General features: G+C 37.7%; 1 protein-coding gene and 1 pseudogene across 2 annotated transcripts; both read left to right on the top strand.

The window, feature by feature from the left end:
- Positions 1 to 4,622: 4,622 nt before the first annotated feature.
- On the top strand, positions 4,623 to 5,564 carry LOC308245257 (olfactory receptor 6C65-like; the record flags this gene model as incomplete). The annotated part of the gene is made up of 1 exon (XM_080662216.1): positions 4,623 to 5,564. One exon carries the CDS (start codon positions 4,623 to 4,625, stop codon positions 5,562 to 5,564), a length of 942 nt encoding a protein of 313 aa, XP_080518342.1.
- Positions 5,565 to 7,058: 1,494 nt separating this feature from the next.
- On the top strand, positions 7,059 to 11,811 carry LOC308244243 (olfactory receptor 6C65-like; annotated as a pseudogene). Its single transcript has 2 exons — positions 7,059 to 7,074; positions 11,130 to 11,811. The product of its transcript is annotated as an olfactory receptor 6C65-like (transcript).

Raw genomic sequence — 11,811 nt, 5'->3', positions numbered from 1 at the left:
CAGGATTGCTTTGGCTATTTGGGGTCTTTTGTGGTTCCAGACCCATCTGATGATTTTTTTTGTTCTGTTTCTTTTTAAAATGTTATCGGACTCTGATGGGGTTTACACTATATCCGTATATTGCTTTGGGTAATATGACTGTTTTGAACTATGTTGGTACTTCCAATCCATGAGCATGGGATAGCTTTACATTTCATTGTTGTCTTTTTCAATCTCTTTTAATTATGCTTTGTAGAAGTCAGCATACAGGTATTTCACACCCTTTTTTCTAGATGTGTGTTTTATTCGTGCAATTGTAAAAGGAATTGCTTTTTTTGTTTGTTTTTTGAAATCTCATTGTTACTGTATAGGAATGCATTGGATTTCTGTACATTGACTTTGTATCCTGAAACTTTACTGTATTTGTTTATTGTTTCTAATAGTTGTTTTGTGGCATGTTTAGGGTTTTCTATATAAAATCATGTCATCTGCAAAAGGTGACACTTTAACTTCTTTTTCAATTTGGATGCCTTTTATTTTTTTCTCTTGCTCTATTGCTCTGGCTAGGATTTCCAAGACTCTGCTGAATAAGAGTGGGAAAGTGTACCTCCTTGTCTTGTTCCTTAGAGGAAGCTTTCACTTTTTCACCTTTGAGTATATATTAGCTGAGGGTTTGTCATTTATGGCCTTTATTAAGTTGAGGCTCTTTCCTTCTATGCCCATGTTCTTGAGTGTTTTAATCATAAATGGATGTTGCACCTATTGATAAGATCATAGTATTTTTTCCTTTATCTTGTTAACGTGGTATATTACATTGATTGATTTGAGTCTGCTGAACCACCCTGGTGCCCCTGCAATGAACCCCATTTTATGATGTATTATTTAATGTTTTATTGCATTCGATTTACTAGTATTTTATTTATTATTTTTGCATCTGTGTTCATCAGAGGAACTGGTCTCTTAGGGTTTCTGTGTGTGTTATCCTTGCCAGGCTTTGGTTTTGATGGCGTGGCCAAGCAGTCTAAGGTGCTGGGTGTAAACTCCTCATTGTTGTTTGTACTATACACCTCTCTGATGTATAATGTTTAAAAAAATAATTTCCCAAGGATACCTAATTAAAGTTATTCAACTCAATTTAGAGTGTATTCATCAGTAGCATTCCTCTCTAGTGACATTTTAATTCCATTTCTTTGCAAGAATCCCCTGTGACTAATTTGAGAAAAAAAATAAAATAAAACCACTCTGTTTTCAAAACAATAGTTAGAAAACCAGGGTTCCTGCTTGAAGGTAAAGAAGGTAAAATACATATATTATAATCCATCTTGCTTTTACTAAAGTTACTAAGATCAAATAAGATTTTTCTAACATTTCAGGTTAAAATGTTATTTTTATGTAAATTTTGGAAAATAAGAGCTAATTAAATACCTGGCTTTGGATTGTGCAACTGGTGATAGTTCTTTATATTGTGAGAATTTTCTTTCTCATAAAATTTTACTCCTGTGCCATGAAGCTCACCTCTTTTCCATAGTTGTTATTTCTTGATGTTCACTCCAGTGTTTGAGCCTTTTTCTTATGAACTAAGAGCTTTACTTAAGTAACAAGCAAAATACAGAACTTTCTCAACTCTACCAATTTCACTGCTAAATATTTTCCTGATCCCCCATTTTTCTTTTGGTTTTTTTTGTTGTTGTTGTTGTTGTTATTTCTTTTTTTAGTTTTTTAAAAATCTTTATTGTTTAGATTATTACAGGTGTTCCTCTTTTTTTCCCCCATAGCTCCCCTCTACCTGATTCCCTACCCCACCCCATGCCCTTACCCCCTGCCACTGTCTTCATCCATAGGTGTAAGATTTTTGTCCAATCTCTTCCCGCACCCCTCACACCCCCATCCCCCTGAGAATTTTCTTTTGCTTTTATATATTTAGCTTTTTAGATGGTATTACCCACATTCCAAGAAAATATAGCCTCGATTCTGCTGTGTCATCAGTTCAAAATTTAAGACAGGGCTCTATTTTCCATCTTTCAGACTTAATGTAGATTAACTACTTGAAACTGCCCCAAGAGCTTTAGCCACAATGTCACCAACTCTTTCTTTTAATTCTTTATTGTTTAAAGTATTACATGTGCCTCCTTTTCCCTCCATTGACTTCTCCCCAACCCCTCCCAGCCCCCAGAACATACACTCAGCACCCTAGTGTCTGTGTCCATTGGTTATGCTTCTATGCATGCATACAAGTCCTTCTGTAGATCTCTTAACACCCCCCTCCATGCCTTCCCTCTGGGTTTGACACTCTGTTCCATGCTTCTCTGTCTCTGGATCTATTTTTGTTCATCAGTTTCCTTGATCACAAGTTGCAAGACTTCTTGAATACTTTCCTAGTGCCTTCTACCAGCAACTGGGACTTGTCACCTTTCTATCAGGGCCTCCTTACTTCAAGAACAGTTTTGTCCTGGACTTATTCTTCCATATGTTCCATCTCACTCTACGCAACCAGGATCATCTCGCCAAGTTCCACCAACACACTATGTAAGTATGTTATTACATAAGGAACTCAAAGGCAAAAACAAATTGTGAAATCTATGAAATGCTCCTACATAAGCATCAAACACTGACAATTAAAGTAAGGCAACAGAGTGTTTGGGTTTCAGCAATCAAATTGCTACCACATGGGATTATATTATTGTAAGAATTTTTTCATTTCTCACCTCATTTATTTTTTCCTTTTTCTAATCAGCTTATAGAGTAACTTAGGTTCCTTAACTTTGGCTGTTAGAATCTCTTCTAAAAAGCAATAGGTTATCATTTAATTCATAAAGAATAAATTTACATTCTCTTTGCTTATTTAGTAATATATATCTACTCGTGTGTGTGTGTGTGTGTGTGTGTGTGTGTGTGTGTGTGTGTAGTTTTGATGGTCTTGATTCGTTTGTTGTTATAAATTATCTATATAGGTAGGCCTGACATGAAACATTCTCAGAAAACAGGGGGGTGGGGGGGGAAACTCTCTAAAAAACTAAATTTTAAAATCTTTCATTCTCAAAGAATGATTATAATAAGTGGTCATTGTAAAGTATTCTAATAAAGCTAATTTAATGTTTTGCATTTTATACCTAATTTCCATACACATATGAACAAATTTTTAAGAGAAAGTAAAAAAACATTTAATAAAAATGTTTTCATTTCTTTTAAATATGTTTTTATTGATTTCAGAGAGGGAGGGGAGAGAGAGAGAGAGAGAGAGAGAGAGAGAGAGAGAGAGAGAGAAGAGAAACATCAATGATGAGAGAGAATCATTGATTGGCTGTCTCTTGCATATCACTTACTGGGGATCAAGCTCTCAACCAGGGCAAGTGCCCTGATTGGAAATCGAACTGTGACCTCCTGGTTCATGGGTCAATGCTTAACCACTGATCAACACAAGCTGGTCAAATGTATTTTTCTTATACAGATGTGTTTATTAGACCTATCAAGTGACTTGCTTAATATTAAATTGCTAGTGATCTACAAGGCAGATAGTAAGTATAACTTTCTTTGTCCTGGCTCACATATATTTTCAGAATTCAGTAAAACTTGGTAGCTAATTTATTGGCCCATTATATTAAACTAGAGGCCTGGTGCACGAAATTCATGCATGGGGGGGCCAAGGGGGGAGTCCCTCAGCCCAGCCTGCACCCTTTCCAATCTGGGACCCATCGAGGGATGTCGGACTGCCCGTTTAGGCCTGACCTAGGTAGGATTGGGCCTAAACGGGCAGTCGGACATCCCTCTCACAATCCAGGACTGCTGGCTCCCAACTGCTCTCCAGATTGCCTTCCTGATTGCCCCTAAGGACTTCTGCCTGCCAGCCTGATCACCCATTAACCACTCCCCTGCCAGCCTGATTGATGCCTCACTACTCCCCTGCAGGCCTCATCACCCCTAACTGCCCTTCCCTGCAGGCCTGGTCCCCCCCAACTGCCCTCCCTTGCAGGCCTGGTCCCTCCCAACTGCCCTCCCCTCCTGGCCATCTTGTGACGGCCATATTGTGGCCACATGAGGTCAGACATCTTTGACCACATGGGGCAGCCATCTTGTGTGTTGGAGTGATGGTCAATCTGCATATTACTCTTTTATTAGCTAGGATAGAGGCCTGGTGCATGGGTGGAGGCTGGCTGGCTCACCCTGCAGGGTGTCCTGGATCAGGGTGGGGGTTCCCTTGGGGAGTGGGGCAGCCTGGGCGAGGGGCCTGTGGTGGTTTGCAGGCCGGCCATGCACCCCGGTGCCCCAAGTGGAGGCCCTACTATCAGCGATTTATTTATCTTCTATAACTGAAACTTTGTAGCCTTGAGTGGAGGCCAGGACCAGCCAGGTTGGGTGGGAAGCTTGTCTTCCTCCATTGCCAGGGAACCCAAGCCTCCTGCTCACTCTGTGGCCACAATCATCTTGGTTGGGTTAATTTGCATACACTCCTGATTGGCTGGTGGGCGTGGCTTATAGGCATAGCAGAGGTATGGTAAATTTGCATGTTTCTCTTTTATTAGTGTAGATACAGTATTTCTTAAGCCAGCAGAGGTGATTTTTTAAAAAAAAAAAAAAATCCTGTACTCACTAAATCATTGTTTTCTGTTTGCATTTACAGATGTGGAAGAAGTTAACAATAAGAAATGAAAAACCAAACATCTGTAAAAGAGTTCATTCTCCTGGGATTAACAGATGACCCAGAGTTAAATGTTTTAATTTTTATATTTCTATTTTTCACTTATATCCTGAGTATAACTGGAAACATGACAATTATCACCCTTACTTTGATAGATTCACACCTCAAAACCCCCATGTATTTTTTCCTTAGGAATTTCGCTTTCCTAGAAATCTTATTTACAACAGTTTCTATTCCTAGATTCCTGGTCAGCATTGCAACAAGGGATATGACCATTTCTTATAATTCTTGCATGACCCAGGAATTTTTCTTCCTTCTCCTTGGTTCAACAGAATTTTTCCTTTTGACTGCTATGTCCTATGATCGGTATGTGGCTATCTGTAAACCACTGCACTACACAGTAATAATGAATAGCAGAATCTGCAACCTGCTTGTAATTAGTTCTTGGCTGACTGGATTTCTCATTATCTTCCCACCTGTGATCATGGGACTTCAACTGGATTTCTGTGACTCCAACATCATTGACCACTTTACCTGTGACTCTTCTCCGATACTACTGATCTCCTGCACAGACACAGCATTGCTAGAGCTCCTGGCCTTTTTTGTGGCCATATTAACACTTGTGGTAACCTTAACATTAGTGATTCTTTCCTATGTATTCATCCTTAAAATGATTCTGAGAATCCCCTCTACTGAGCAAAGGAAAAAGGCCTTTTCCACTTGTTCCTCACACATGATTGTTGTCTCTATTTCTTATGGAAGTTGCATTTTCATGTATGTCAAAACTTCAGCAAAAGAAGGAGTGGCTTTGACCAAGGGTATAGCAGTGCTCAATACCTCTGTTGCCCCAATGCTAAATCCATTTATTTACTCCTTAAGAAACCAGCAGGTAAAGGATTCTTTTAAGAACTTCGTCAAGAAATGTTTCTCAAATAAATTTTCATCATAAATTTATGGCCTGAACTTTATTTAAATGGAACCTTATGCCTGACATAATATTATTATTCTTATATTTCTCCATCCACGGCTATACTTCCTCTTCCTTCAAGTTTTATTCTCTATTTATACCATTTTGACCTCACTTGCCTCAACTATCCTTTAAAATTTACATGCCCTGAAGTTTTTCTGATTAATTCGATGTTACATAGATGAAAATGACATTATTTTAAATGCCAAAATTTAGTTTACAAATCATTGAAGATGTTTTCCTTTGGACACTAATCAAAAGTTATCACCAAGGAATTCTAAAAATATATTTCTCCCAGTATATATGCACAGAGTATTAAAATAAGATTTTTTGGAGATAAAGTCTCCTAAATTTAATGCCCTTATATTTGTTCTAATCTCTCCTATGATTTTTATATTATGAATGTTTATCTATGCTACTTGGGACATAGATGTTATCTCTTCAATGTCAATTCCATCCTTTAATATTATAACATATCTTGTTTAATGATTTTTTGCACCAAATTTCAAAGTTACTACAAGTATGGTATTGATATTTCTGTAGAACCCCACTACTCTTACCAGAAAACATCTGATAAACTACATTGATGATTGTTCCTTAGACCATTATTTTCTTTTAATTTGTTGATGCTGAGCCTAGAGCACATCTGAGGCTCCCTTGGAAATAACCTGGACTGTCTTTAGGTTTCTTAAGGTACAATACCCTCTCTTTTGACTTTTCTGCAATTAAAACTATATGCTTTCCATCTCCCAGACAGTTCTTGCATTTTATGTCATTGATACCCTAAAATGTTTTTAGTGTTTGAATGGTTTCATTCTTAAAATATACATATCTCATTCAGATTTTTTGTGGACATTGATGGTGTAGATTTAAGTGTTTCCTCTATTCAAACCTTGACATACATCTTTTCTATAAAACGTTCTTAAATATAGCTTTATACTTTTAAGAACAAACTTCGTTCAATATTCATCCATTTGCCTCTTTTCTATCTTATTTCACAATTGATGCATGACCATATAACATCACTTAATTTACCATCAGAACACTCTTCCTTAATATGTTTTATTAAAAATTATATTTTTTTAAAATTTACTTTATTGTTAAAAGTATTACAGATGTCCTGGATCAATAAAATAGAAACCAGAAAAATAAAATTTAAAATATCAGTGAAACCCAACCTGGCTACTTAAGAATATCAAAAAATTGATAATTTTTTCATTGTCTGCCCACCATTCTAGGTAAAATCATCTTTCATCACCATACATTTGGTCCCCTTTCCCCATAATTAACCTCCTACCGCCTTCTCTTTGGGAACCACCACACTATTGTCTGTGCCAATGAGTTTCAGTTTTATGTCCCACATGTGAGTGAAATCATATGGTTCTTAACTCACTCTGACTGACTTATTTTGCTTGGTATAATATTTTCAAGGTCCCTACATGTTGTCTCAAATGGCAGTATGGGCAGCAGCACACCATGATGACCTACACAAGTAAACATCTTTCAGGAGATTGAGTACCTACCTCCCTAGGATTCCAAAATTCTCATTACCTAAGGTTCCCATTTTGTTGACAGACACAGCTTCTGGTATCTTTATGTCAGGATTGACTAGTTCAGAACAATTGATTCATGAATGCAGAGCTATGCCCGCATAGCTAAAGAAATCTCTGGATTTTGAGAACAGTTCTAATCCAGATTGCATACACACTATTCAATCATTAATTTATGTTTTAATTCATCAAATAAAATTGAATCAGAATCTGCGTTAAGCACTAGGAATGGTGCAGTAGGAGACAGACAGTTCTAATCCGGATTGCATACACACTATTCAATCATTAATTCGTGTTTTAATTCATCAAATAAAATTGAATCAGAATCTGCGTTAAGCACTAGGAATGGTGCAGTAGGAGACAGACCAAATGCTAACCTATCTACACATACTGCTGATGTAACCTTGGGCAAGTTCCATACCCCTCAGTACCTCAATTTCATCATTTGCAAAATGAGGTTCTTAACAGGACCTACTCAAGGCATTTTGGGGCACAGGTTAAAGGCTAATTAGATCTTTGGTATAATATAAATAATAATGTAACAATAATAATAAAACTCATTACATTTTCTTACAAAATTTATTATTGTTATTGTTGCTGTTGTTATGTTTCTTCCTTCCAATATATTTCTTTTCTCTCTCACATCTTCCAGTACTACAGTTTGGTAAACAGAAAAGTTAACTAATTATTATTTTTGAAAGCTGAGCTTGATAAAGGTTATAATGTAACAACTTTCTAGAATAATTATTTAATCTTACAAGGAATGTTCTTATTTTTTTATTATTTATATGTCTGATTATATTTAAAGATTTAAAATGGAACTTTTACCATACAACATTGTGCATTAAAAAGGTTTGGCATTGTGTTGTGCAAATTTTAGTCAAAAAGGAGCAAATAGAATCACTTTAGACTAAAGGCAAATGGGAATGAATTTCAATGAATTGCCCACAAGTATTGTATTTTCTGCTTAATTTTTACTATGAACAGAAACCAAGACATATTTAGAAAATGATTGTACTCTGACTCAATAATAAATTTTCCACTACCAAAATGAGCAAGCAGACTTTTATGAATATTAAGTTTTCAAAAATACTATGTTTTAATAACTTATTTAATCTTCCCAAATGAATTACTTCCACAATGAACTAAACTAATATTTATCATTATTACCCATTCTTATGACTTTAAAAAAACATCTTTCTCTGTATTAAGTAACTAATATTGTTAAGTAAAAAAAGCAAATTAATTGCTGATATGACTTTGCAATTTTAATGGAGAACTATGTTGTCTCTTTTTGTTAATGCATGTTGCATTGTTCTTATTGCAGAATAAGAACACTACAAATGTATTTAAAGTCATATCAGGAGTTGACATCTATCATAACTCTTACCTACAGACCTAAGAATTTAGAGTTAAGACATCAATTAGAGAATTCATTCTTCTGGGACTTAGGGATGACACAGAGATATAAGCTGTGAAATTCTTCTTTCTGCTGTTCACCTACTTATTGAGTATCACTGGAAAACTGACCATCTTCATGTTAACACTATCAAATTCTAGTTGAAGAATCCCATGTATTTCTTCCTCAGGAAATTCTCTGTCTTAGAAATTTCATTCAAAACAGTCTGTATTCCCAGGTTTTTGGTCAGCATCACTACAGGAGATATTACTGTTTTCTATAAGGTGCGACACAAGCATTTTTTATTTACTTTTTTTTTAAATAAATCTTTATTGTTCAGATTATTACAGTTGCTCCTCTTCCCCCACCCCATAACTCCCATCCACCCAGTTTCCACCTCACCTCATGCCCTTACCCCCCACACTGTCCTCGTCCATAGGTGTACGATTTTTATCCAGTCTCTTCCCTCACCCCCTACACTCCCTTCCCCTGAGAATTGTCAGTCCACTCCCTTTCTATGCCCCTGATTCTATTATATTCACCAGTTTATTCTGTTCATCAGATTTTTTATTCACTTCATTTTTAGATTCACTTGTTGATAGATATGTATTTGCTGTTCATAATTTTTATCTTTACCTTTTTCTTCTTCTTCCTCTTCTTAAAGAATACCCTTCAGCATTTCGTATAATACTGGTTTGGCGTGATGAACTCCTTTAGCTTTTTCTTATCTGTGAAGTTCTTTACCTGACCTTCAATTCTAAATGATAGCTTTGCTGAGTAGAGTAATCTTGGTTGTAGGTTCTTGTTATTAATCACTTTGAATATTTCTTGCCACTCCTTTCTGGCCTGCATAGTTTCTGTTGAGAAATCAGCTGACAGTTGTATGGGTACTCCCTTGTAGGTAACTAACTGTTTTTCTCTTGCTGCTTTTAATATTCTCTCCTTATCTTTTGTCCTTGGCATTTTAATTATGATGTGTCTTGGTGTGGTCCTCTTTGGATTCCTCTTGTTTGGGGAACCTGCATTTCCTGGATTGTAAGTCTATTTCTTTCACCAGGTGGGGGAAGTTTTCGGTCATTATTTCTTCAAATAGGTTTTCAGTATCTTGCTCTCTCTCTTCTTCTGGCACCGCCATAATTCTGATTTTGTTACACTTGAAGTTGTCCCAGAGGCTTCTTACACTATCTTCAACTTTTTGGATTCTTTTTTCTTTTTGCTTTCCTGGATGGGTGTGTTTTGCTTCTTTGCATTTCAAATCTTTGACTTAATTCTTGGGATTCTCTAGTCTGCTTTTGGATCTCTGTATATTATTCTTTATTTCAGTCAGTGTATGCTTAATTTCTAATTGGTCCTTTTTCATATCCTTGAGGGTCTCACTATATTTCTCAGAGGTTTCTAGAAGATTCTTGAGTAACCTTATAACCATGGTTTTGAACTCTATATCCAGTAGTTTACTTTCCTCCATTTCTTTCATTTGCAACCTGTTTCTTAGTCTCCACATTTTGACTGCTTCCCTGTGTTGATAGAGTGGCCTTGTATGCTAGGTTTCCTATAGGGCCCAGTGGCTCAAACTCCCCAGTTACCTGAGGTGGACACTCTTGGTGCACCCCTTTGTGGGCTGTGTGCACAGTCTTGTTGTAATTAAGCCTTGATTGCTGTTGGTATCTTTGGGAGGAATTGACCTCTGGGCCAATGGGCTGTGAGGACCAGCTGTGTCTACACTGGGAGAAATTCTGTGCTGGAGACACCCTTATGGGGCAGGACTTGCTTCACTGGGGTATTAGTGCTCACTGAATCTGCCCTTTGAGTGTGTTGCTTATGGATGTGCAGAGTTGTAATCTGGTATGGTCTCACACTGACCACTGGGTATACTTGTTCTTGGATCTCCAAGGAGGTGCAAAGTCAGCCACTGCCTGAGGCCACCCAGCAGGAGCTACAGAGAGATCTGAAGATTCCTCCTCTTTGTTTGAGGACCAGCTGTGAAGCAATGCAGGTTGCTGCTGCAGGGCCTTAGACCTTCTTTGGAGGCTTTGGAGCTCTCTGACCCAGCTGCTGTTTGTTAAGTTTTAGGTTTTAAAATGACAGGCCATTCATATGCAAAAGCCAGTGCATACAGCTTGGGTAGGGTTGTAAATTGGGTGGGGCGGGGTCTCAGGGAATCAGCAGGCAGAGCAAATAGCAATGGCTACCAATCAGCCCTGCCCCAGAGAGGTCCCTGGGTCTCTGTGTTCCGCATTCCCGTGCAGGAACAACGATCACTGTGAGCACCTCTGCGAGAAAGCTGTCCTCACATTCAGGCCCAATGCCAGACAGTCCAGCTTCTCCCTGTATGAGCCTGGGTCCCCAGAGTCTCGCCCGAAACTGGAGTTCAGAGCAATTGGGAGCTTGTATCTCCCTCCTGATTGAAGAAAACAACAGTGCACCCAGTAGCCAGCCTGTTTCGCAAGCGCCTCCATACTTCCACACTTCCTACCAGTCTCAATGCACTTTTTTCTTTCCTTCAAGTTGTAGAACTTCCACTCAGCCAGTTTTCCTGTGGTTCTGGATGATACTAGTTTTGTCTTTTAGTTGGAGTTTTGATGTGGTTGTGAGAGGCAGCAAGTACATGTATTTACCTATGCCATCATCTTGGTTGTTCAACACAATCATTTTTTATCTTTGTTGGTTCCACAGAGTTTTTTCTTCTGTCCTATGATCACTATGTGGCAATTTGCAAAAGTCTACATTACACAACTATCATGAGTAACAAAGTCTGCAACCAACTTGTAATCAACTTCTGGCTTGCTGGTTTCCTCATTACCTGTCCTCTGTGATTATGGGACTCCAACTGGGTTTCTGTGACTCGAGCATTATTGACCACTTCACTTGTGACTCTTCTCCTATGCGGCTGATTGCTTGCACAAAGTCTCTAGATCCTATGGCATTTTTCTTAGCAGTATTCACACTCATGGTAACTTTGGCCTTGTTGATTCTCTCTTACACACTCATCCTTCCAACAATTCTGAAGATCCCCTCTGCCCAGCAAAGGAAAAAGGCCTTTTCCACTTGTGGCTCCCATACGATTGTGGTTTCCATTTCCTAAGGGGGTAGCATGTTCATATATATAAAAATATCTGCAAAAGAATATGTGACTTTGAGCAAAAGGGTAGCAGTTCTTAATCCTTCTGTTGCTCCCATGCTGAATCTTTGTATTTATACCTTAAGAAACCAGCAAGTGAAACAAGCCCTTAATGATTTTCCCAAAAATATGTTGTTGACAAACAAACACTACCCATTATGA

This window comes from Plecotus auritus (assembly GCF_963455305.1).
Source record: "Plecotus auritus genome assembly, chromosome: 3".
Lineage (NCBI taxonomy): Eukaryota > Metazoa > Chordata > Mammalia > Chiroptera > Vespertilionidae > Plecotus > Plecotus auritus.
Note: the sequence above shows the minus strand (reverse complement) of the source record. Positions and strands in the feature narration are given on the sequence as shown.